This window comes from Bubalus bubalis, chromosome 5, assembly GCF_019923935.1.
Source record: "Bubalus bubalis isolate 160015118507 breed Murrah chromosome 5, NDDB_SH_1, whole genome shotgun sequence".
In the NCBI taxonomy this organism is placed as follows: domain Eukaryota; kingdom Metazoa; phylum Chordata; class Mammalia; order Artiodactyla; family Bovidae; genus Bubalus; species Bubalus bubalis.
The window spans coordinates 125,770,115-125,791,534 of NC_059161.1; the positions used below are offsets into that span (position 1 = coordinate 125,770,115).

Consider the following 21,420-nt stretch of genomic DNA (forward strand, 5'->3'; position numbering starts at 1 on the left):
CAGTAGTTGTGGCGTACAGGCTTAGTCACTCCTCGGCACGTGCAACGTTCTCGAATCAGGGATCAAACCTGTGTCTCCTGCATTGACCGGCAATTCTTTACCACTGAGCCACCAGGGAACGCCCCCACCCCCTCATTTACTCCTGGGGGACGATGAGCAGCATCTTTCCCTGAAAAACCACCTCTTCCTCCAGTGTTGTTTTTACAATGGCCAGATAGTCCACAGCATCAGCTCTCCAAGTGGTTACCTGCTGGTCATCTCCTCCCACTGAGAGATGTTGGGCCTGCTCAGGGGTGCGTGGGATGGATCGCCTGGGGCACCCAGTGTAGTTACACACAGATTGAAATCACACACAGACACACACACACACACACACACACACACACACACACACACACACACAGTGCTGAGCACTGACAGTGCCCAAACAAGAACACCGTGGTGCCCCGTCGGGAGGAAAGCCAGCCAGAGCACACAGCACAGAGGTTCCAGGGGGCCCAGGGAGGGCAGAGTGGTTCACTTGGGGGAGGGAGTCTGGGGCTGGGCCCGCAGGTCCGGCCTGGGCCCAAGCTCAGCCTACGTGGGGCTGGAGGCCAGCCCCAGCTGGGAGGAGGGAGCAGAGAACTTGACCGGACACCCCCTGGGGGTGTGCTGTACCTCAGCCTCCCGGTGGGAGCTGCCAGCTAAAAGGAGGGATTCTTTCAGGCTCACGTCTCCTATAGTAAAGAATACCGTGTTACAGATCTGTTGTCCAGCAGAGCCTTAAGCTGGGTTCAAGAGGACTGTGGGTCACCCGAAATCCAAGTAGCCCAGCCTCCACTGTTTTCCCCCTTTGGTCCGTACTGCACAGCAGGCGTTTCAAAAATGAAATTCCCATCACGTCACTTCCTGAGTAAAAGCTCTCCTTCCCGCCTAGAGAAGCCAGATCATCAGCCCAGATTTGCGGGCTGACGGTTCATAAATGTAGGGGTCAGATCACATAGCAGGCGACCGTGCCCAGCACGGCGGGCACCCTCAGCTGAATTAAACAGTCGTCAGGGGAGGGGGGTGGTGGGAGTTTTAGAACCATGTGTTTCCTGGAAAAGAGCTCTGGGGGCTGACAGTCCCGTGGTGCCGATGGCCCAGACTAGAGCCACCAGGCTCTCGTGATCTCGGAAGGGGGTCACCCTCACGGCTTCCTTTGCTCTGTGGCAGGAAATCACTGACCAGGACATGTTCGGAGACGTGAGCACGAGTCTGGTTGTGCCCGAGAAAGTCAAAACTCCCATGAAGTCCAGCAAAACGGACCTGCAGGGCTCCGCCTCCCCCAGGTACTCAGGGTGGGAAGAAGCTCCTGAGGCATCGGGTGGAAGGAGGGGAGCACGGCGAGCGTGGCCTCGGAAAGGGGGGCCGTTTAACCGCCTCCTTCCACGTCCGTGGCAGCAAAGTGGAAGGAGTGCACACCCCCCGACAGAAGAGGAGCACCCCCCTGAAGGAGCGGCAGCTCTCCAAGCCGCTGAGCGAGAGGACCAACAGCTCCGACAGTGAGCGGTCCCCAGACCTGGGCCATAGCACGCAGGTACCCACCCGCTAGGCGCCCTGGACCCCCGGCTCTGTTCCGTCATCTCCTTGGGAGGTCGGGTGGAGAGGAAGGGGGTGTATTTGATTGTTCTGAGTAAAGAGAGGCCTAAAGGGAGAAGTCCAGCATGTTTGTTATCTGCTCCCACTGAGGAATTGCAGGACGGAATAGGGGACGCTGGCGCGTTCTGCCCCCATCAGACCTTGGAGGGGACTGTGCCGGGGACAGTGTTCAGGGGACAGTGGCCATCAGCTCTCCCGGGAGGTCTACTCTTCACTCTGATGCCCTTAGCATTGCTGTGGGCTAGTTACAATGATTTGAAGCCGACATGGCAACATTAAACTTTTGAGTGCCAGACCTCAGAGTGGCTGGAGTAGGCACCCAGAAGGAAGTGGCCCTTGGGGTTGTATGCTTTCTGAAGGCCAGTCTCCCAGGGAAGGATTCTCCCTGACAGGCCTCGCCCAGCTCCTGTGCTCCTGGAGTTAGTGGTGGGCCCGCTTGTTCTCCTGATAAATACCTTTGGGAAGGGGGTTTGTGTCCGTATGGCTTGCAGAGCTAACGCTCTGCAGCTGAAAATGAGCCCAGGACTAGAATAGCCCGGTGCCTGGGGCGAGGTATTGTCCTTCTTGTTAATCACTGCTCCTGAAATACCTTTGTTCCCCTAGTCGGAGGGCTCCCCACATGGCGCACTCTCATTATCTCTCCCCACTGCCCTCCTTTCCATCCTGCAGCACCTGCTCTCCGCTCCTCCCTCCTCCCCTCCCGCTGCCCCTGCTTCATTCCCCTTCGGGGCCCTTCCTGCCTAGGCAGGACAGCCACCATGTTCCTGGGGCACCAGCCTGGGCCCTGAGGCCTGGCTTCGCGTGTTCTCATCCCGCTCCAGTCTGCTGTGCTCTGGCCAGTGGGACACCGGATCTCTTGCATAGGTTCCTGGTAGCTCTTCTCCATACCCTGGACCACAAGTCACCCCACACCCCCCCCCCAAGCTCCCTGGGGATCAACAGACACATCTATCCCTGCAGATTCCCAGAAAGGTGGTCTATGACCAGCTGAACCAGATCCTGGTGTCGGACGCGGCCCTCCCGGAAAACGTCATCCTCGTGAACACCGCTGACTGGCAGGGCCAGGTACAGCACCCAGCGTCACAGGGCCGGGGAGGAAGGATGCTGGGGAACAAGAGACTCCCCGGGTGTGGATCTGAAAGCCAGGGCACGGGGAAATCCGAAATGACCCCCTTCTTTTCCGGCTCCTCCTAGCCTGACTTAAGCCCACGGTTCTGGCTCTGGTCCCAGTCCTGTCATTTTCCAGCCTGAGGGGCCTTAAGTCACCAATTTTCTGTACCTCAGTTTCCTTATCTCTAAAAAAGCAGAGGCGCCAGCAGGGCCCTGGTTTCCAGAAGGGGCGGAGCAACAGCAGCCCAGCCCCGCCCAGTCCCGCCATCCATCCTGCGATTGGGCTGCAGAGGCCATGTAGAATGTAGCATGTCCTGGGCCTTCCCACGTTTCCTCCTGATCCCGTCTCCCTGGGGTCTGGCCCCACCTTCTCCCGACTGGCAGTAGGAGCCTGACCTTGGCCGGCTGTGGTCTGAAGGACGGACAGTGGGGCCCTGCTGCCCGGCCTGGGCCTTGCCGCCCTCGTGGCCTGCGGGAGGCAGTGTCCCTGGCACACGGCCTCACCTGTGTGGTTCCCCCTGCCCCCGCCCCCCCACAGTACGTGGCGGAGCTGCTGCAGGACCAGCGGAAGCCCGTCGTGTGCACGTGCTCCACGGTGGAGGTCCAGGCTGTGCTGTCCGCTCTGCTCACCCGCATCCAGCGCTAGTAAGGCCAGCTCCTCTCCTGCCCTTTGGGGTCCCCTCCCACCTCATTCTCCCACCCTCATTTCCAAGCTCTGAGAGGGCCCCCTGGCTCATCAGACCCGAAACTCACGGTCGGTACCTGGTCGGGCAGCGTCAGGCCCTGGTGCTCTGTTGTCCCTGCTGGCCCCGGAGGGTCGGGATGAAAATGTCACCCTCCTGCCCGCCGGCGTCCCGCCTGGTCTCCTGCCACACCTTGACCTGCCTCATCCTCTTCCTAAACCCATGACGAAGAAGGCCGGGCAGAGAGCCCGGGGTTCTACAAGACTTTCTCCTCCTGCCCCCTGCCCACCCAGCGTTGGGGCCCTCCCTCTCAGGACCTGCCGTGGGAAGAGCCTCAGACGTCTTGGGCTCACGCCCGCCTCTGACCACAGGGCAGTGCCGACTCGTCTTCCCATTAGCCTCAACCGGTTCTGCCTGCCTTCTAGACAGTCCCCTGTCCTCTCTGACCCTGAATTTCTCTCTTTGCAGAAGCACTATGGTGTGTTGCCTCTCTCTGTGTGATTTTGTTCACTGGTTTGTTTTTCCTCTGGGGGCTGTCGAGGTCAAGTGAAGTCAGAGCTTGGGGGGAGGCTTCCTCTGAGCAGGACGTGGCCCCCTGATGTGGCCCTGTTCCCCCGAACCCTCGCTCCCAGCTGCAACTGTAACTCCTCCATGCCGAGGCCGGTGAAGGTGGCAGCGGTGGGCGGCCAGAGCTACCTGAGCTCCATCCTCCGCTTCTTCGTCAAGTCGCTGGCCAGCAAGACCTCCGACTGGCTGGGCTACATGCGCTTTCTCATCATTCCCCTCGGTGAGGGCGTGGCAGAGCCCACCCCGAAGCGGCGGGCGGCGCTGGGTCCCGGGGAAGGGCCAGTCGGGGAGACCGAAGGCTGGGCCTCATTCACCCCCTCCTCACCAGCTCGCCTTCTCTGGTCTCTGTCTCCCAGGTTCTCATCCGGTGGCCAAATACCTGGGCTCCATCGACAGCAGGTATAGCAGCACCTTCCTTGATCCTGGCTGGAGAGATCTGTTCAGCCGCTCGGAGCCCCCGGTGTCAGGTACTGGCCCTCGTGGGGGACAAGACGCAGGGAGCTGGGCTCGGCCACATGCAGGGGCAGGGTCGTGCTGCTTCCCCTCCCCGTGGCCTGTTCATTTTTCCAGCACTTTATTAAAAGGAGGCCCCGTAAGCGCAGCCCTTCCACGCTGGATGTGTTTGGTCTCTGCACATTTAGAAATAAGGAGGCCGAGGGGGTGGTGTCAGGAAGTATCTGGTTGTGGAGATCAAATGTGGAAGCGGAGAGCAGCTGCCAAGCGTCTATTGATAAATGAATAACATGCCACCAACCGTGTCTTTTCCTGAAATACAGAGCAGAGGCGGCAGGGACGGAGCAAGCTTGGGCCCAGCGAGGCCGGGAGGTGGTCAGTGCTCCCACGGGCCTGGCAGGAAGCGATGGGGGCGGGGGCGGCAGGTGGTTCCAGGGCTGATCAGAGCAGGGATGGAAGCAGGAGCCAGCGGAACAGGGAAGGAGCAGGCTGGGGGGAAGGGCGCACAGATCAGACGGGAGGACAGCTCTTGGCTGCACGATTCCTTAGATTCAGGGGACTTCCCTCGTGGTCCTGTGGTTAAGGCTTCACCTTGTAGTGCAGGGGGGTGTGGGTTCAATCCCTGGTCGGGGAACTAAGATCCCCCATGCCTCAGGGGGATCTAAAACCAAAACATAAAACAGAAGCAATATGGTAACAAAGTCAGTAAAGACTTTATAGTTCACATCAAAGAAAATATCTGTTTAAAAAATTTCCTGGGATTTCCCTGGTGGTCCAGAGGTTAAGAATCTACCTCCCAATTCAGGGGACGTAGGTTCGAACCGTGGTCAGGGAACTGAGGTCCCCTGTGCCACAGGTCAACTAAACCCCAACACACCCAAATAAATAAATGAACGTTGTTTAAAAAATTCCTTAGGTTCAAACCAGCGGGTCTTTAGAGCCCTTTCTCTGCCTCAGCTCCTGGGGTCTTCTGGTGGGACTCAGCAGGGGGGCGCTCAAGGAGGATTCTCGGGTTCGCCTACTGAAGTAAGTCAGCCCACATCTCGGCTTCTCCGCAGAGCAACTGGACGTGGTGGGGCGGGTGATGCAGTACGTCAGTGGGGCGGCCGTGACGCACCAGCTGCCCGTGGCGGAGGCCATGCTCACCTGCAGGCACAAGTTGTGAGTGGACCTGGGGTGGACTCTGAAAACAGGTTGGGTGGGCTAGATAAATCTTCGGTTCTTTTGCTATTTCACACCCTCCTCCTCCCCACCACATTTCCCTCGTAGAAACCCAAGAGAGTATGAGAAGCTGTGCCTTCCCTTCCCTGCCCAGGCCTCCCCCGACCCCGGCCTCCCCACCCGCTGTGGGCGCCCCCTCAGTACAGACATGGGGGCAGGGGGTAGAGCATGCACAATCAGGGCTTTTGCCTCCTTTTGGAGGCTCCTCGTGCCATCCTGAGGGCAGAGGGAAGATGGCAAGTGGTGTCTGGGCTCCCTTAAAGCCTCAGTAAAGCGTGGAAAGCTTCCGTCCCCAGCTCTCCACACGGTCTCTCCCGCCAGCTGTAAAGCTCTCCTTTCTCTCCTCACAGCCCTGATGAAGACTCGTATCAGAAGTTCATCCCCTTCATTGGCGTGAGTACCAGCCCCCCTCTCCTCTGTACCCCACCCACCCACCTGGCTTCCCTGGGCTCCACGTGCCAACACACACACGGGGCTTTCCTGATGGCTCAGACGGTAAAGAATCTGCCTGCAATGTAGGAGACCTGAGTTCAATCCTTGGGTGAGGAAGATCCCCTAGAGAAGAGAATGGAAGTCTACTCCAGTATTCTTGCCTGGAGAATCCCATGGACAGAGGAGCCTGGCGGGCTACAGTCCACCGCACACAGTCCAACATGACTGACTTTCACTTCATACACAAGAGACTCATCTAGACAGCAGTCTTGTCCAGGGGCTATTTTGCTCCCGGGGAACATCTGGCAGTGTCTGATCTGGGGACAGATTTGGCTGTCAGAGCTGGGAGTGGGGGTGGGCACAGCTGGGAGTGGAAGTGGCACTGGCATCTGTGGGTGGGGCCAGGGACACGCTTACCACCCTGCAGGGCCCAGGACAGCCCCCCGACAGAGCCCTGAGGGTCAGCAATGCCGGGGAGAGGAAGCTGTGGGCTGGGACAGGCCCCGAGCTGCTCCTTTCAGAGTCCTTTCCCCACGTCACCACGGGTACCACGTGTTCTTACTGTAGTTCTGGGGTCCCAGGGGGTGATATCCAGGGCACTGGTTCTCCGGCTCCAGGGAAAAGAAAGCAAAGCTGTTGCCAGGAGAGGAGTCCGAGACATGAGTAGCTCTGTCTTCAGAGTCGGGGACACGGAGAGAAAGGGGCTCTCTCCCCTCCTGTTTGGTCAGGGGACAATCTTTGCACGAGTGGATTCTAAAGACAAAGGAAAGACCTCTTGGGTGTCCTTGGCGTCGGGTGAACCCAGCCCAGATTGCATTTGGCAGCTGCTGGGCCCCGGGACCGAGACTGACCAAGAGAGGGAGCCTAGAGGGAACAGCTGACACCCCTCCCCGCCCAGGGCCGAAGCACGACCCAGAAGGCCGGCAGAGAACTCAGATCTCCCTTTCTGAGGCAGCCGAGTTTCTCTTCCGCATCAGCTGGTATCTTTTCCTGCAGCCTCGCCGAGGGAGGGTCCCTCCCAGCCTCTAGGGAGGGCGAGGCACATGCAGGTGAGGGGTCAGCGGCCCCCATCCCTGCTCTCCGCTCATCCCAGATCCTGTGATCCTGGGTGGCCCTGTGAGCCTCGAGCGATCCTGGGAAATGCCTGAGCCTGGGGGTGTGGATCCTTGTCAAGGCTCCCATCTGCCTGGTCCAGTCAGTCCCCGTCAGCCACTGGGGCTGGTCCCACGGCCACATCGGAGGGCCCGGGCCGTGACGTGCAGCCCGGGCTGGCAGTCTGACCCACGTCTGTGTGGAGCTGTGGGGTCACTGCTACTCTGGCCTCGCAGCAAAACAGAAAGAAAAAATTAAAAATTGAAACAAGCAATCAAAGGAGCTGGCAGCCTCGTGCAGCAACCAGAGGAGCAAGGAGACAGGACTCGTGTCCTGGAAGTTCGGGGTGCCAGCATGCCACTTTCCAGGAATTAAAATCAGGATGTGTAGAGTCAGGAGCAGATTCCACGGAGTGGCAGCTCTGTGCTCTTATCAGCTTCAAGGGAACCAGCATGTGTGTGTGATCCCCGCTCCCTGCTGTCCCTGGGACCCCGCTTCCGTGACCCCCCAGCCCTGCTGACCTCAGGCCCCTGCCCTGACATCCAGGTCTGTCTCTAGCTATACCCTTTGCTGGCCTCTGGAGGGCCCCCTCTGCCTGTCCCAGAATTTTCTCTGGGGAACTGACATCAGTATCACTGCCTAGGGCTAGGCTTAGAGTCGGGGGTCCCTGGGATCCCCGCCTCCTAGTTGGTGTTCCTCCAGATTCCTGTTTCAGTGTGTTCACGCCCCCACTGGTACCCCACTCCCATCTGCCAAGGTTCTTTTCCCAGTGCTACCTTCTCTCTGACCTGAGAAGACGGCCTCCTGCCCAAGTGATCTCAGAAGAAATGAGATCAGGATACAAAAGGGGTTCCTGCCCCCTCGGGTAGCCTTGCCCACGTCCCCAGAGAAGAGCTACAGGTCTCCCACGCCCCCGACTCACTGTTTGCAGTTGAGTTTGCTCACCTCTCCTGACGATCCCAGCTGCTCAGAATCGGCAGAGAGTTTCAAAGCCTGCGATCAAACAGCGTGCGGTTGTGACCGCCGGGTCCAGCTGACCTGAAGGTGTCTGGCTTGGGTGGGTGGACCTAACGCAGGGTCTCTTCTCCCTCGCAGGTGGTGAAGGTGGGTCTGGTTGAAGACTCTCCTTCCACAACAGGTGAGCCTGGGGCCCCTTGGCCTCTTCCGGGTGAGGACGGTGCATCCTGCCCGCCTGCTCCCTAGTCAGAAGGCCAAAGGGTGAAGACGAGGGGGTCCCAGGCCAAGGCAGGGCTCAAGTCCCAGGGCGGTGGCGGAGCAGGCTGTAGCCAAGACCGGTCAGGGCAGCTTCCTTTGGTCAACCATGTCTGTCCCCCCACAGGCGATGGTGACGACGCACCCGTGGTCAACCTGACTGTGCCCTCCACATCGCCGCCCTCCAGCTCGGGCCTGAGCCGAGACGCCACGGCCACCCCTCCTTCCTCCCCGTCCATGAGCAGCGCCTTGGCCATCATGGGGTAAGGCTGTGGCCCGTTCTGTCTGTTCCCCGACACGCCTCCATCGGGGCGGTGCCTGACTCATTCCCCGGCTGCCCCAGTGTGTAGGACGGTGACCCTGGGTCCGGAATGTCAGCGGGGGGAGTCAGGTCACTGGCCAAGCTGGTCATCACACAGCTTGCTCCCGTCTGTCCTGTCTGCCTCCCAGGTGTAAGGGTGAATGAGACCCGGGGCACTGAGGCCCTTCTAGCCTGTCAGCTGCTGCACGTACTCGGGGTAGGACTGCCCGGTCCGGGAGAGAGTGTGGGCCTGGGCGTCAGACACCTGGACTTGCATCATGTCCACACAGTTGCGTCCCCCATGTGTGTGTGTGCTAAAGAACAAACCACTCGGTGACATTGGTCAAAGCGAGAGCGACTCTCGAAGGCGGGAGCCGCCGCTGTGGGCTGCTCTGCTGCGGACTCTGCAGCAGGAGCCAGGACTCTGGGTGGAGCCAGAGCAGGACGGGGCAGACCCAGTAAAAGTACTGAGAGGAACTGTGGGGGTCCGGGGGGGGTCCCGATTCCAGCTAAACTGCTCTGCCAGAAGTCTCATGAAGACAGTCCTGAGAGGGTGGAGGGTGAGGAGCCCCGATCAGAGCCGCAGGGTGGTCAGAAATGTGGGGCGGGGGGGTTCTTGTGAGGACTGGATTTTCCGAGGTCCAGAAAGAGGTTCAGGAGCCTGACTAGTTTGAGCAAAGAATCGCGGTCACTTGGGCAAGCTACTCAGCTCCACTCTGTGAAAGTAAAGGTGACGTAGCCACGGGGTTTTGCTGTGAGGTGGAAATAAGAGCCTCACTGTCAGCGCCTGGCCCGAGGAGGCGCGGCCTCCTTCCGGGCACCCAGTGTGTCCGTCACCCAAGGGCCCCCGCGGCCAGTGACACGGGCAGGTCAGACCCCAGGCTCCTGGGCCCCAGCAGGGCCAAAGCCACAGAGAGAGTGCTGTGACCGAGTAGGGAGCAGTGGCTAGGAAGTGGGGAGGGAATCCCTTTAGGATCTGAAATGTCCAGTGTTTAGATTGAGTGGTCAAGGAGGCCTCTGGAGGAACTGATTGGGGCAGGGGAGGGGGCGGGGTGCGGGGTCAGGGCAGCCCCAGGCGGGGGAAGGGGCGGCAGAGAAGAGCCAGAGGTGCTCCTGCCACTCCCTCTGCTCCCTTTCCTCTCTGTCACCTCCTCCTGGTCTCCTGGGGATGCTCTGTGAGCAGCAGAGAGTGTAGGCACTGGCCTGTGGCTTTGCCAGAACCCCTGGCAACAGTGCCATGGTCCCCAAAGAGTCCTAAGTGTCTTAGGGCAGAGCCCGGACCCCAGCCCTCACCCTCACTCGCCCTGTCTCCCCTCTTCGCTCCCAGTCAGGGGTCTGCCACTGACTTGCTGAAATGCAGGAAGAGGAGGGAATCCCACCAACAGGTCACGCTGTGACCGTGCGGTCCAGGCTCCCTGGGGCCTGGGGACCCGCCTTATCCCGACCTCCTTTCCCATCCGGTTTAAGCTTGTTTTTTAATGGAACCGCTGAATCCTGGCAGAAAGAAACATCAGATGATTTGTGTAGCCTGTACCTATTGTGTCTGACGCCTCCTTTCAAGAAAACATCAGCTCTTTTTCCCCTTGGAGCTAAAATTATCCCTGAGCTAGAAGTGCCATAAACGAGAGAGAAAGCCACAGGTCGGCTCCTCGCCCCCGGCGGCTCTGCAGCCGCCTGGTGCCCGCCTCTGCCCCACTTAGTCTCTCCCACCCTCGGCGGGGGGTTCTGCCTGCTGGGGGTCGTGTGTGTGCACACGTTTGCACACATGCTCATGCACACGTGTCCTGGTGGTGGGTGTGCGTGCACGCATTTTCTTCCCTCAGAGCTTCTTCCTTCTCTGCTTCCCTCCTGCCTGGGTGATTCTTCCTGGGCTCCCCTGTGGGCACTTGGAGCCTTGCCCTCCCCTGGCCGACTCCTCAGGTCAGCCTGACTCCCCACTCCCCCACCAGCCTGGTCTGTGACGCTGGAGGGACCCCAGAGCTGCTTGGCTGGCGCCTCCCCCAGGCCCTCCCCGCCCCGTCCACCCTTGGCGGGCGCTGAGCCCCCTCCCCATTACCGCCCCTCTCCAGGAGCCCCAGCAGCCCTTACGGGGACGTGATTGGCCTCCAGGTGGACTACTGGCTGGGCCACCCTGGGGAGCGGAGGAGGGAAGGCGACAAGAGGGACGCCAGCTCCAAGAACACCCTCAAGAGCGTCTTCCGCTCAGTACAGGTCTCTCGCCTGCCCCACAGCGGGGAGGCCCAGCTCTCCGGCACCATGGCCATGACCGTGGTCACCAAAGAGAAGAACAAGAAAGGTTAGTGACTCGTGAGGCCAGGGGCGTTCAGGCCCTCCAGGCCTCCCCGTCTCCTCTCTCGGGGTCAGGACAGGCTCCGCTTCTGGGAGAGAGACCCCGAATGAGCACGGAGGCAGCAAGCACATGTATCATGGGGTCCCACCGCCCCCACACACAGGACAAAGCCATTCCTTCTGTCACAAAGGAAACCGAGGTCCCCAGGAAGTCACTGGTCCCTGCCTGCCGAGCCTCGGCACCTTTGGGGCGAGGCATTTTGTGCTGCCACGAACAAGGGAGGCTTCCTGGCCAGTGCCCTCAGGGATGGATGGCGTGACCTGAGGTTGTTCCTGGCCAGGGCTCTCAACCCCCAACCCTGGAGGCCACCCAAGCCTTCGTGAACAAAAGGTGTGGTTTTTAAGAATTCAGGGGACGAGAGCCCTTGGGGGGTTGGGGGGAAGATGGCTTCAGCACCAGTGGGGATAGGGGTCCTGCACTCTGAGGAGGTGAGGCGGGAGCCCCCACACCTGGGGGCGGGGAGCAGTGCTCGCAGATGTTGCTTCCCATGGTGAACCCCCACATCTGGCTCTGCACCCGCTGGAGCAGGCGGGGTGACTCTGGGGTGCTCACAGCCTCCCAGCTGTCAGGAAGGGGCTTCCTTCTCTGCTGGCCCCCGCCTTCCTCCTCTGGGTGCATCCAAAGCAGCTGGGCCTTTGCATTCATGCCTCTGCCCCAAAAGGTGCCCCAGGAAGGTGGGCAGGCCCTGTGCCAGGCCTGCAGCTGGAACCCCCTGTGGCACCCGGAGACCCGCTGAGGGTGGCCCAGGGCTGAGATTCTATGTAGCCTCCCCTCCAGCCACACAGACACAGCCCCACGCAGGCACCTGAGTGGGTGGACAGAGGTGCCTGACAGGGCAGCTGGCCCCCTACCCACAGGCTTTCAGAACATTTGAGCCGGAAGGGACTCCGAGCCCATCTGGCCCCAGGTTCTCTTTACTCAGTGAAGATACCGAGGCCCAAGGAGAAGGGCAGGAGCTTGGAGATCCTGAGACATTCTGGCTGGGGGGGCGGGGTGGGGAGTCTGCTTTCTGCGAATCACCACCCTTCCCAGGGAAAGGGGGCAGTGGGTGGGGGAGAGCGCAGCCGCCTTTCCAGGGGCGGTGACAACGTGGTTCCCGCTTGCTTTCCAGTTCCCACCATCTTCCTGAGCAAGAAGCCTCGAGAAAAGGAGGTGGATTCTAAAAGCCAGGTCATCGAGGGCATTAGCCGCCTCATCTGCTCTGCTAAGCAGCAGCAGACCATGCTGAGAGGTGCGGGCGTGGGGGTTGGGGGGATGGCAGGAAGGCCGCGGCCCTCTCCGGCAGCCCTGGTCATCCCCACGCCTCCCTGTCACCCCCAGTGTCCATCGACGGGGTCGAGTGGAGCGACATCAAGTTCTTCCAGCTGGCAGCCCAGTGGCCCACCCACGTCAAGCACTTTCCAGTGGGACTGTTCAGTGGCAGCAAGGCCACCTGAGGGCACCGTCTCCCAGCCATGCCCCCTCCTGGCACTGCCACCAGCCTCACCGCCTGCGGGCAGGGGGAGGCCAGCAGGCCCCGGGCCCAGTGTCCCCCTTCCCGGCCCCGGGGCCTGCATCTCCCCGGCCCGGTCTTGCAGGACACTGCCACCCACCGGGGCCGCCGTTCCCCGCCACTGCTCGGGCCCAGTCCTGCGCAGCCCCTCCTCCCTCCCTCCTTTCCCTCCCCCTCGGCTCCTGGCCCGAGGCATGTTGACTGTGCCTTTCGGTGCCCACCCCTGGTCCCTGGAATCGAGTCCTCCAGGCCTCCCCTCACCTCACCTGACTTCAGCCTCTTTCTCCACGTGGCCCCAGTTCTCTTCCTGGAAATAGGAAACCTGGGGTCCTGGCCCACGGCCAGCATTCCAGCCTCCCCCTGCCACCCCCAGATTCCCATCTTCTAAAGCTCAGCTGCCAGACACCACACAGCCGGCCTCCCCCCGGGGACGCCCAGCACCAAGGCCATTCGCCACTGCTGTGGGGGTGACAAGGGCACAGACCCTGTCCCCACCCCAAGACAGAGTTGCTGCTGTGATGCGTGGGTTTCTGGGGTGCAGGAGCCCTCGTGGTCTCACCCATGCATGGTTCCCCCACGCCCAGGTCCCCTGGAGGTGTCACATGTGTCCCTGAGAAGTTCTTTGGTTCTCTGCACCGCCAGTCTCTCAGTGGTTTCGTGTGACTCGCCTGGGGCCTGGTCCCTGTCCTTGGATCTCCCCCTATTGAGGACTTTCCTCCCCAGCCCTGCCTCTGGACCCAGAGAGGTGGGAGGCAGACCCTGCCAACACGTCTGCGGCCCAGTCCCTTCCGCTCCCTGCACCCCGTGTCCGCCGGTCTTCTTTCCCTGCTCTGTCCTCCCCTCCTCACCTGGGCCCCTGGCCTGGGAAGGCCCCTTCCTCCCAGCCAGGCCTCCCCCTCTGCGGCCTCGGGCGCCTGAGCCCCTCCTCAGCCCCCACCATCGGCCTCGGCCTTCCTGGAGACCAGAGGCACGTGCGGCAGCCAGCAGCTCCGCCTCCGGAGCTTTGGCCATGGCCCCCTCACCCCTTCTAGAAGTTTTTGCACAGAACTTCATTTTGGAAAGTGTTTTTCTCATTCTCCATACCTCCCCCAAACTCCTCCAGCCCTTCCCCCGGTGCAGCCCTGCCGTCCAGAGCGTCCCCAGGGCTGTGCTGCTCACTCGGCCGGAGAGAGGGGCAGGGTGGGAGGGACTGAGAGGATGTTGGGTTTTTCATTCAATAAACTGGTGATTTCTTACCAACGAGCAATCCTTGGGCCTCTGAGCCTCTCATTGTGACACAGGATCCGTCCAGCCTTGCTCGTCCCCGCCGCACAGTGTGGCCACTAACTACACTCACAGTCAGCTGGGAGGGGGACTTCCCTGGCGGTCCACTGGCTAAGGCTGCGCACTCCAATGCAGGGGGCCTGGGTTTGATCCTGAGTAGGCTCCACAGGCCACAACTAAGACCTGGTGTAGCCAAATAAATACTAAAAGCCACCTGGGAGGGAATTGCCTGACAGCCCAGCAGTTCCGAATTTGTGCTCCCAGTGCAGGGAGTGTGGGTTCCATCCCTGGTTGGGGAACTAAGATCTCACATGGCACGTGCTATGGCCAAAAGAGCAACAACAACAAAATCAGCTGGGAACTGGCTGGAAAGAAGCCTGTCCCCATTTACTTGATCACAGAAACAGGCGTGAAGGTGTGTGCCCCACGAGGCAAAACAAGGTCAGGAATAGAAGTCACGCCATTCCCACGCCGAAACCCCATTTTTCTCGGGGACCCACCATCCCCAAATCCCATCTCCCAAGGCAGTGACACGTCATCTGCACTCTTCCAACATGAGATGAGAACTCGGCTTCTCTCCCCTGCTGGGCTGTATTTTCTGAAAGTTGGTGAAGCCTCAGGCCTGGGGGGAGCGGGGGAGCTCAGGTCCACCATCAGTTCGCTTTCCTGCCTGCCCTTAACCCTGGAGGTGACAGATTCCCGCTCCTGGGACGCCTGGCTCTTCACGTGCTCCCAGGACACAGGCCTGCACGCCAAGCCTCCTTCACCAAATGAGTGCCCAGTAATGGCTTGTGTCCCCCCAACCCCCGCAGGACACAGCTCTGGAAAAGTGGATGGCCAGGTGCGGCAGGCTGTCCCCAGCTCCCCAAGCCTCATGGCCAGTCACCTAATGGAACCTCTGGGACCCAGTGGCGTGGCCACCCAGGCTCTCTTAGCCTGAAAGATGGAACGAATGCCCGCCTCCCGAGGGGCAGAGTCCAGTTGGGTACCAGAAGGTGTTCCAGAAACGCAGTCTGCACTGCAGTTCTCCGAAGAAGGGTACAAGCCAGCTAGTGAGAGACACGCCCGGAGAGGTGGAGGCTGAGGTGAGCTAGAGAGGCAGGCAGAGCCCCCCAGAGGTCCGCAGGGCAGGGGCCTGGGGGCCTGGGAGCTGGTGGGAGGCCCAAGCGGGACGAGCTTGGACAGATAGACTCAGGCCCCAGCTAGGAGCCGAGTCAGGGAAGCAGATGATGGAGACAGGAGTGGGAACTCCTTGCTGACTTGACTCCCAGCCTCACTCCACTTGGCCCTGCCCCAGGTCCCTCCCACCTTCTCCAGGGCTTCCTCCCGCGGCCTGCTGCCCCTCTCCTGCATCATCGGTGCCCCCCCACCACCAGATCTGTCACGTCCCGTCCCGTGTACACAAGCAGTAACATCTCCTTGGTTCTAAAACCTCCGCTCTCCCAACAGTGAAAGTCTTCAAAAGGGGGGGCTTCTGGGCCTCCTCCTCACTACCCCATCAGGCGTTCACTTGCCAAGGTCACTGATGTCCTTGGCTACTTGGCCCTGAAAGGCTCTCGGCGTTCTGCCCTCCCCACCTCACCCCACCCCACCCCACCCCACCCCTGCTTCTTTAATTCCTCCTTCTGGGCCTCCCTTGTTTCCTCCTCATCTTCCTGGCCTTGGGAAATTCTCCGGGTGTGCAGACATCCCCCTGACTCAGCATTTGAGCATGCACGCGTGCTAAGTCACTTCAGTCGTGTCCAACTCTTTGCTACCTCATGGACTGTAGCCCACCAGGCTCCTCTGTCCAAGGAGAAAGTCAAAGTGTTAGTTGCTCAGTCATGTCCAACTCTTTGCAACCCCATGGACCATAGCCTGCCAGACTCCTCTCTGTCTGTGGAATTCTCTAGGCAAGAATACTGGAGTGGGCTGCCATTTCTTCCTCCAGGGGATCTTCCTGAACTAGAGATCGAACCCGAGTCTCTTATGTCTCCTGCATTGGCAGGTGGGTTCTTTACCACTAGCGCTACCCTGGAGGCCCTGACTGTGCAGTTGCTAAATCTTTGGCATCATCCCCGAGTCCCTGCTCTCACACCCAGCACCCACCCCCACAGCAAATCCTATAGGCCTTCCCGTCAGACCAGAACCCTGCAGCTCCTGCAGCTTTCACTGCTCTCTCTGGATATTGTAATAGCTTCCTAATTACCTCCGTTTCCACCCACTCTTCCTGTAGCCTATTCTCTACACAATAGCCGGAGGAAGCCTTTTAAAATGTTAATTAGAACGCGTTAAATTACTTATCCAAACTGTCCAATGGCTTCCCATCTCACCCAGAATATAATTCAAACCCCTCCACACAACTTCCAGGGCCCTGCAGTGCTGACCTCCGGGGGGCTGCTCACCTCTGGTCATTCTCCCCCTCACTCAAGGCCTCCTCTATGTTCCTCAGACACGCAGGGCACACCCTGCCACAGGGCCTTTGCATGAGCCATCCCCCCGCCCTTCCTGCTCCTGCCCCTGGTCATGTGACTTGCTCCCTCTAGTCTTGGCTGCCTCGGAAGCCAAGAATAGCACTTCCCTGGACTTCTTTCTCTTGTGGCCCAGTTGGTAAAGAATGCAATGCAGGAGACCTGGGTTCAATCCCTGGATTGGGAAGATCCCCTGGAGAAGGGAAAGGCTACCCACTCCAGTATTCTGGCCTGGAGAATTCCATGGACTGTATCGTTCATGGAGTCGCAAAGAGCTGGACACAACTGAGTGACTTTCACTTTCACTTTCCTTTTTACCGAGAAGGATGCCAAACATCAGAGAGCCGCACCTTCTAACATGCTCGACTCTCATTTTTGATCATTTACTTGACTCAAATATGCCCAGACGTCTCAAACCTCATATGGCCCAAATCAAGAAACTTGATTTCCCTGGCTCCTCCCTAGACTGAGTAAATAGCACTAGCATCCATCCTATTACTCAAGCCAGAAACCCACGAGTCATCCTGTGTCATCCTAGGGACTCTAGTCCATTCTGCCTCCCAGCTGCCCTACTCCCTGGCTAGAGGCCTTCAACAGCTTCCTAATACCTTTGAATGTAGCCACCCAACCCACAGTCCATCAGCCTGCACCGTCTCCCCATCCCTACCACTCTAACTTCACTTTCAGTTGCTTCACGCCCCCCGGTGCCACCCCAGAGCTCACCACACTTGGTCCACACATGATCTTTCAGTGATCTGATGCCTCCTCCCTGCACAAGAGCCCAGACATGCCACTCTCTCCACCTTACATGCTCTCCCTGCCCCACAGAGAGAGCACCCCCTTTCCCTTTATGTATTCGTTGCTGCTGCGTGCAAGCTCTTCTTCGTTGCGGCACGTGGGCGTCTCCTGCTGCAGCGCACAGGCATCTTAGCTCCGGCTTAGTTGCCCCACAGCATGTGGGATCTGTTCCCCAGCTAGGGATTGAACCCGCATCCCCTGCATTGGAAGGCGGATTCTTAACCACTGGACCACCAGGGAAGTTGCCACTTTTCCCTTCAGCTGTAGCCTGCACACCACCTCCTCAGAGAGGTCTTCCTAACCACCCTGCTCCAAACCCCACTTAGTCTCTCGCAAACACTCAAAGGCCAGATGAAGGAAAGCGGGATGGATAAGTTGCTTGTCCAACACACTCAAAGTGGCTGAGAAGGAGCCGGATTTCTGACCCAGGTCATGGGACTCCAAACCATCTCTCAAGGCCATGCTCGGATCCCAACTTCCCAAGCCTCCATCCATCCTACATGTGTTAAGTTCCTGCCATGGCCCAGTTCCTGTCCTAGGAACGATGACACATGAACGAATCTAGGGCTGGGTCTAGGGGAGACAGACAAATAGACAATGGCCACACAGCATGAAGGGTTGCCTGGGAGGACGAAGGAGGGCAGCGGAGCCAGCCTGGGAAGGGTGTCCAAGAAGATGTCTCAAAGGAACTGACGCCCAACACAACGGACGTCCTGGGACAGGAAATAGCAAGACTAGAGATAAGACACAGTCCTGCCTATTCGAGAAGCACATGTGGTTTAGTGGGACTGAAAGCAGTGGGGAACGATGGGGTGGAAGAGAAAGGAAGTGGCCACAGCGCTGAGGAGCCTCCTAGCTGTGACCGTTACTACTCTGAGCACTTCATCCCAAGGTCAGCAGCAGTCAGCAAAGAGTTTTAGGCAGAAAAGCAAGATGATCTAATTTAGGAAGATCACCTTGCTACATGTGGGAGGAAAGAAGAATAAAGACCAGCAGAGTTCACAGGGAATGGCAGCAATTTAGAAAAGATGTGATGATGACATAGACCAAGGTCAGGAAGAAGAGGTGGCAGAGAAAGGAAACTTAAGTCCTATATATTTAAGAGGCAGAATCAGGGCTTGCCTGGTGGCTGAGTGGCAAAGAATCCACCTGCTAATGCAGGAGACATGGGTTCAATCCCTGGTTCAGGAAGATCCCACATGCCGCAGAGCAACTGAGCCCATGTGCCAGAGCTGTTGAGCCAGTGCCTGGGAACCGAAGCTAAACGACCATGAGCCACAGCTGCTGAAGCCTGTGCTAGAGCCCGTGCTCTGCAACTAGAGAAAAGCCCACGCAGCAAAGACCCAGCACAGCCAAAAATAAATAAATATATATATTTTTTTAAAGAGGCAGAATCAAGAAGTGTAAGTGGCTGGTTAGAAAACAGGGTTGAGGGACTTCCCTGGTGGTCCAGTGGCTAAGACTTCATGTTTCCAAGGCAGGAGGCCCAGGTTCCATCCCAAGATCCCACCTGCCCCAACTAAGACCCGGCACAGCCAAATATATATATGTGTGTATATATATATATATATATATATTTTTTTTTTTTTTTTTTTTAAAGAAAAGGATACAGGGTCAAAGGAGACAGTTGAGGATGGGGACTGCCCATCTGCTGGGTGAACAGGTGGATGGTAAAACATCTCTGGAGGAGATTTGGGTGGGAGATGGTAGGTTTAGGGCAAGGTGGGCATGTGCTATTCAGAGGTGGAATTGAGTATGCAGGTCTGCAGGGTGGTTCTCTGGGCTGGATGGAAATTTGAGCATCCTTGGCACGTGGAAGAGCTGACTTTAGGGTGAGGGGGAGATTGCGCCCAACCAGGCTGAGCTCCCTCTGACCATGCAGGGTACCCACTGCCAGCACCAGACATCTTAGTGCTTGCTATCTTCAGGCTCTCCTTTCTATTGCTGCCTCATTTGCTGCTCGCTTTCATTCTGAATGTCTCCTCTCCAACAACGCTATAAGCAGAGAATGCCCTATATTTCCTATTTTATTCTCCCCACTCTCCATTCACTAGCACAGGACCTGTCCAATAGTAAGCTTGGTGGCACTAACGATAATATTTAATAGTAATACCATCCATTGCGTGTGTGCTAAGTTGCTTCAGTTGTGTTCGACTCTTTGAGACCCTGTGGACTGTAGCCCGCCAGGCTCCTCTGTCCACGGGGATTCTCCAGGCAAGAATACTGGAGTGGGTTGCCATGCTCTCCTCCAGGGGATCTTCCTGACCCAGGAATCGAACTTGTATCTCTTACGTCTCCTGCATTGGCAGGTGAGTTCTTTATCATTAGTGCCACCTGTGAAGCCCCAATAGCATCTGTTGTGTACAAGCATAATGTTACAGTCTTTACTATTTTATTGCACTCTCTTGAGGACCCAACAAGGTCAGTATCAGGAACCTCATTTTACAGACAAGGAAACAGATGAAGTTGCCGTACGTGCCTAGGGCTCCCCAGCCAGCAAATGGAGAACGGGGCTCTGAATGCAGCTAAGTCTGCCCCCAAAGCTTTTGTGCCCTCCCACTGAGCAGGACCGGGACAGTACGGGTCTGTCTGGGAGGCCACAAGGAAGAGTGGGTGCCGACATGCCCAGTGGCTGCCAGGACAGGAGCCAAGAGCCTCAAGGGGGCTCTGAGCAGACCTGATTCACAGCTCAGTGGAAGAAAGCCTGGCAACCAGAGGCGTCCAAGGTGAAACCGGCCCCTTGGAAAGTGGTAAGCTGCCTGTCATGGAGCGGTGGGGGGGGCGTGCGTGAGACACAGTCTTTAAGAAACCTCCAATCTTGAGCACTTATGATGTGAACCTGTGCTAATTTTTTTTCATTTATTTTTGGCTGTATTGAGCCTTTGTTGCTGCTTGGGGTTTTCTCTAGTTGCCGTGAGTAGAGGCTGTTCGTTGTTGCAGTGTGAGGGCTTCCCATTGCGGTCACTTCTGTTGTGGAGCACGGGCTCCAGAGCGCGGGCTCAGTCGTGGTGCACAGGCTTAGCTGTTTTTGTTTGTTTGTTTTTTGTCCTGATGCGTGGCTTGCGGGATCTAGTTCCCCGACCATGGATCGAACCCATGCCTTCTACACTGGGAGTGTGGAGTCCTAACCACTGAACTGTCTGGGAAGTTCCAATATGCTGATGTTCCAAGGGGGATGATATGCTTGGGAAAAATGCCACCCCCCACCCCCCACGCCCCGACCACCACTTCAAAGAAAAGGCATGAAGCTAGCCAACGGAAGATTAACTTAGGAAAGCAGATTTCAGTGGGATGAATGCTTCCAAGGATCCAAGGCGGGGGGTGGGAGCAGTGGGAGTGATTTCCAGGGAGAAAACCATCTTAAAAGTAGCAAGAACAACTTCCCCAGATGAGCTCTGTGGAAACGGCATAAGGAGCTGAATCACCATGGGGCATGGATGCCTTCCTTACTTCTCCATCAACAGAGCACCCATCAGCAGCCTGGCACCAGACCAGCAGCTGCAGGGTGGGAGTGGGGAAGTAACAGTCCCTTCCCTTGGGAGACGCACAGTATAATCCCTGGAGACCAGATCAAAAGCCGAGTGACTAAAGAGATTGAACACATGCAAGGTTACGAACCCAACGCAAGATAAGAGCCTGGGAACCCGGCGGGGAGGGCCCAGGCCTTCCTCTGTGGGGCGCACAGGGAGGAGCAGGGCCAGATGCCTAAAGAGAGCCTCAAAGAAACCCCGGGAGCCTGCAGAGAGGTAGCAGAAAGGCTGGAGCAAGAACCCAGCACAAGCCATAAAGGGGGACTGAAAAATGCTCTCTCTGTTTAGGTGATGAAAGGAACGTGCTCTGTTATTAGACGGAGAGAAAGTACAAGGGGAGAAAGTACAAGGGAAGAAACCCGGCGTGTGCCCCTGGCTACATTTGGTATGCAGGTCCCTGGGCCTGTAAACCCACAAATGTGGAGGTGTCCGTGTGGCACACAGGCCTTCAGTGCCTCTGGGTGAACCTGCCTGAGGCTATATTTTTTTCCTAACATTTATTTATTTGGCAGCATGTGCTGTGCTGTGCTAAGTAGCTTCAGTCATGTCTGACTCTCTGCAACCTCATGGACTGTAGGCCACTAGGCTCCTCTGTCCAAGGGATTCTTCAGGCAAGAATACTGGAGCAGGCTGCCATGCCCTCCTTTAGGGAGTCTTCCCCACCCAGGGATCGAACCTGTGTCTCTTAGGTCTCCTGCATTAACAGGCCAGTTCTTTACCACTAGCGCCACCTGGGAAGCATTTGGCAGCATACTGGATCTTTAGTGGTGGCATGTGACCTCTTGGGGCTTCCCTGATAGCTCAGTCTGTTAAGAATCCGCCTGCAACACAAGAAACCCCGGTTCA

The 21,420-nt window shown here is 58.1% G+C and overlaps 1 protein-coding gene and 1 long non-coding RNA gene across 5 annotated transcripts in view; one reads left to right on the forward strand and one right to left on the reverse strand.

Moving 5' to 3' along the window:
- PACS1 (phosphofurin acidic cluster sorting protein 1) overlaps positions 1–13,779 on the forward strand; it is a 148,644-nt gene extending 134,865 nt beyond the window's left edge. For all 3 annotated transcript variants that reach the window (XM_006056425.4, XM_044943712.2, XM_044943711.2), the window contains 13 exons: positions 1,195–1,310; positions 1,423–1,558; positions 2,581–2,685; positions 3,269–3,375; positions 4,046–4,200; positions 4,337–4,447; positions 5,492–5,594; positions 6,005–6,047; positions 8,274–8,316; positions 8,518–8,653; positions 10,761–10,987; positions 12,153–12,272; positions 12,362–13,779. In XM_006056425.4, coding sequence (XP_006056487.3) covers positions 1,195–1,310; positions 1,423–1,558; positions 2,581–2,685; positions 3,269–3,375; positions 4,046–4,200; positions 4,337–4,447; positions 5,492–5,594; positions 6,005–6,047; positions 8,274–8,316; positions 8,518–8,653; positions 10,761–10,987; positions 12,153–12,272; positions 12,362–12,477 — 1,518 coding nt within the window. In that variant the 3' untranslated portion in view covers positions 12,478–13,779. The remainder of the gene's footprint in view (positions 1–1,194; positions 1,311–1,422; positions 1,559–2,580; positions 2,686–3,268; positions 3,376–4,045; positions 4,201–4,336; positions 4,448–5,491; positions 5,595–6,004; positions 6,048–8,273; positions 8,317–8,517; positions 8,654–10,760; positions 10,988–12,152; positions 12,273–12,361) is intronic.
- LOC123333820 lies at positions 5,331–8,330 on the reverse strand. 2 transcript variants are annotated; one of them, XR_006551419.2, is made up of 4 exons: positions 8,124–8,330; positions 6,649–6,839; positions 6,090–6,209; positions 5,331–5,616 (listed from the first exon to the last, which is right to left on the reverse strand). It is a non-coding gene; the product is annotated as an uncharacterized LOC123333820 (long non-coding RNA). The 2 variants fall into 2 exon arrangements; XR_006551420.2 differs by lacking the exon at positions 8,124–8,330 and having other exon boundaries at positions 6,649–6,881.
- Positions 13,780–21,420: the final 7,641 nt, after the last annotated feature.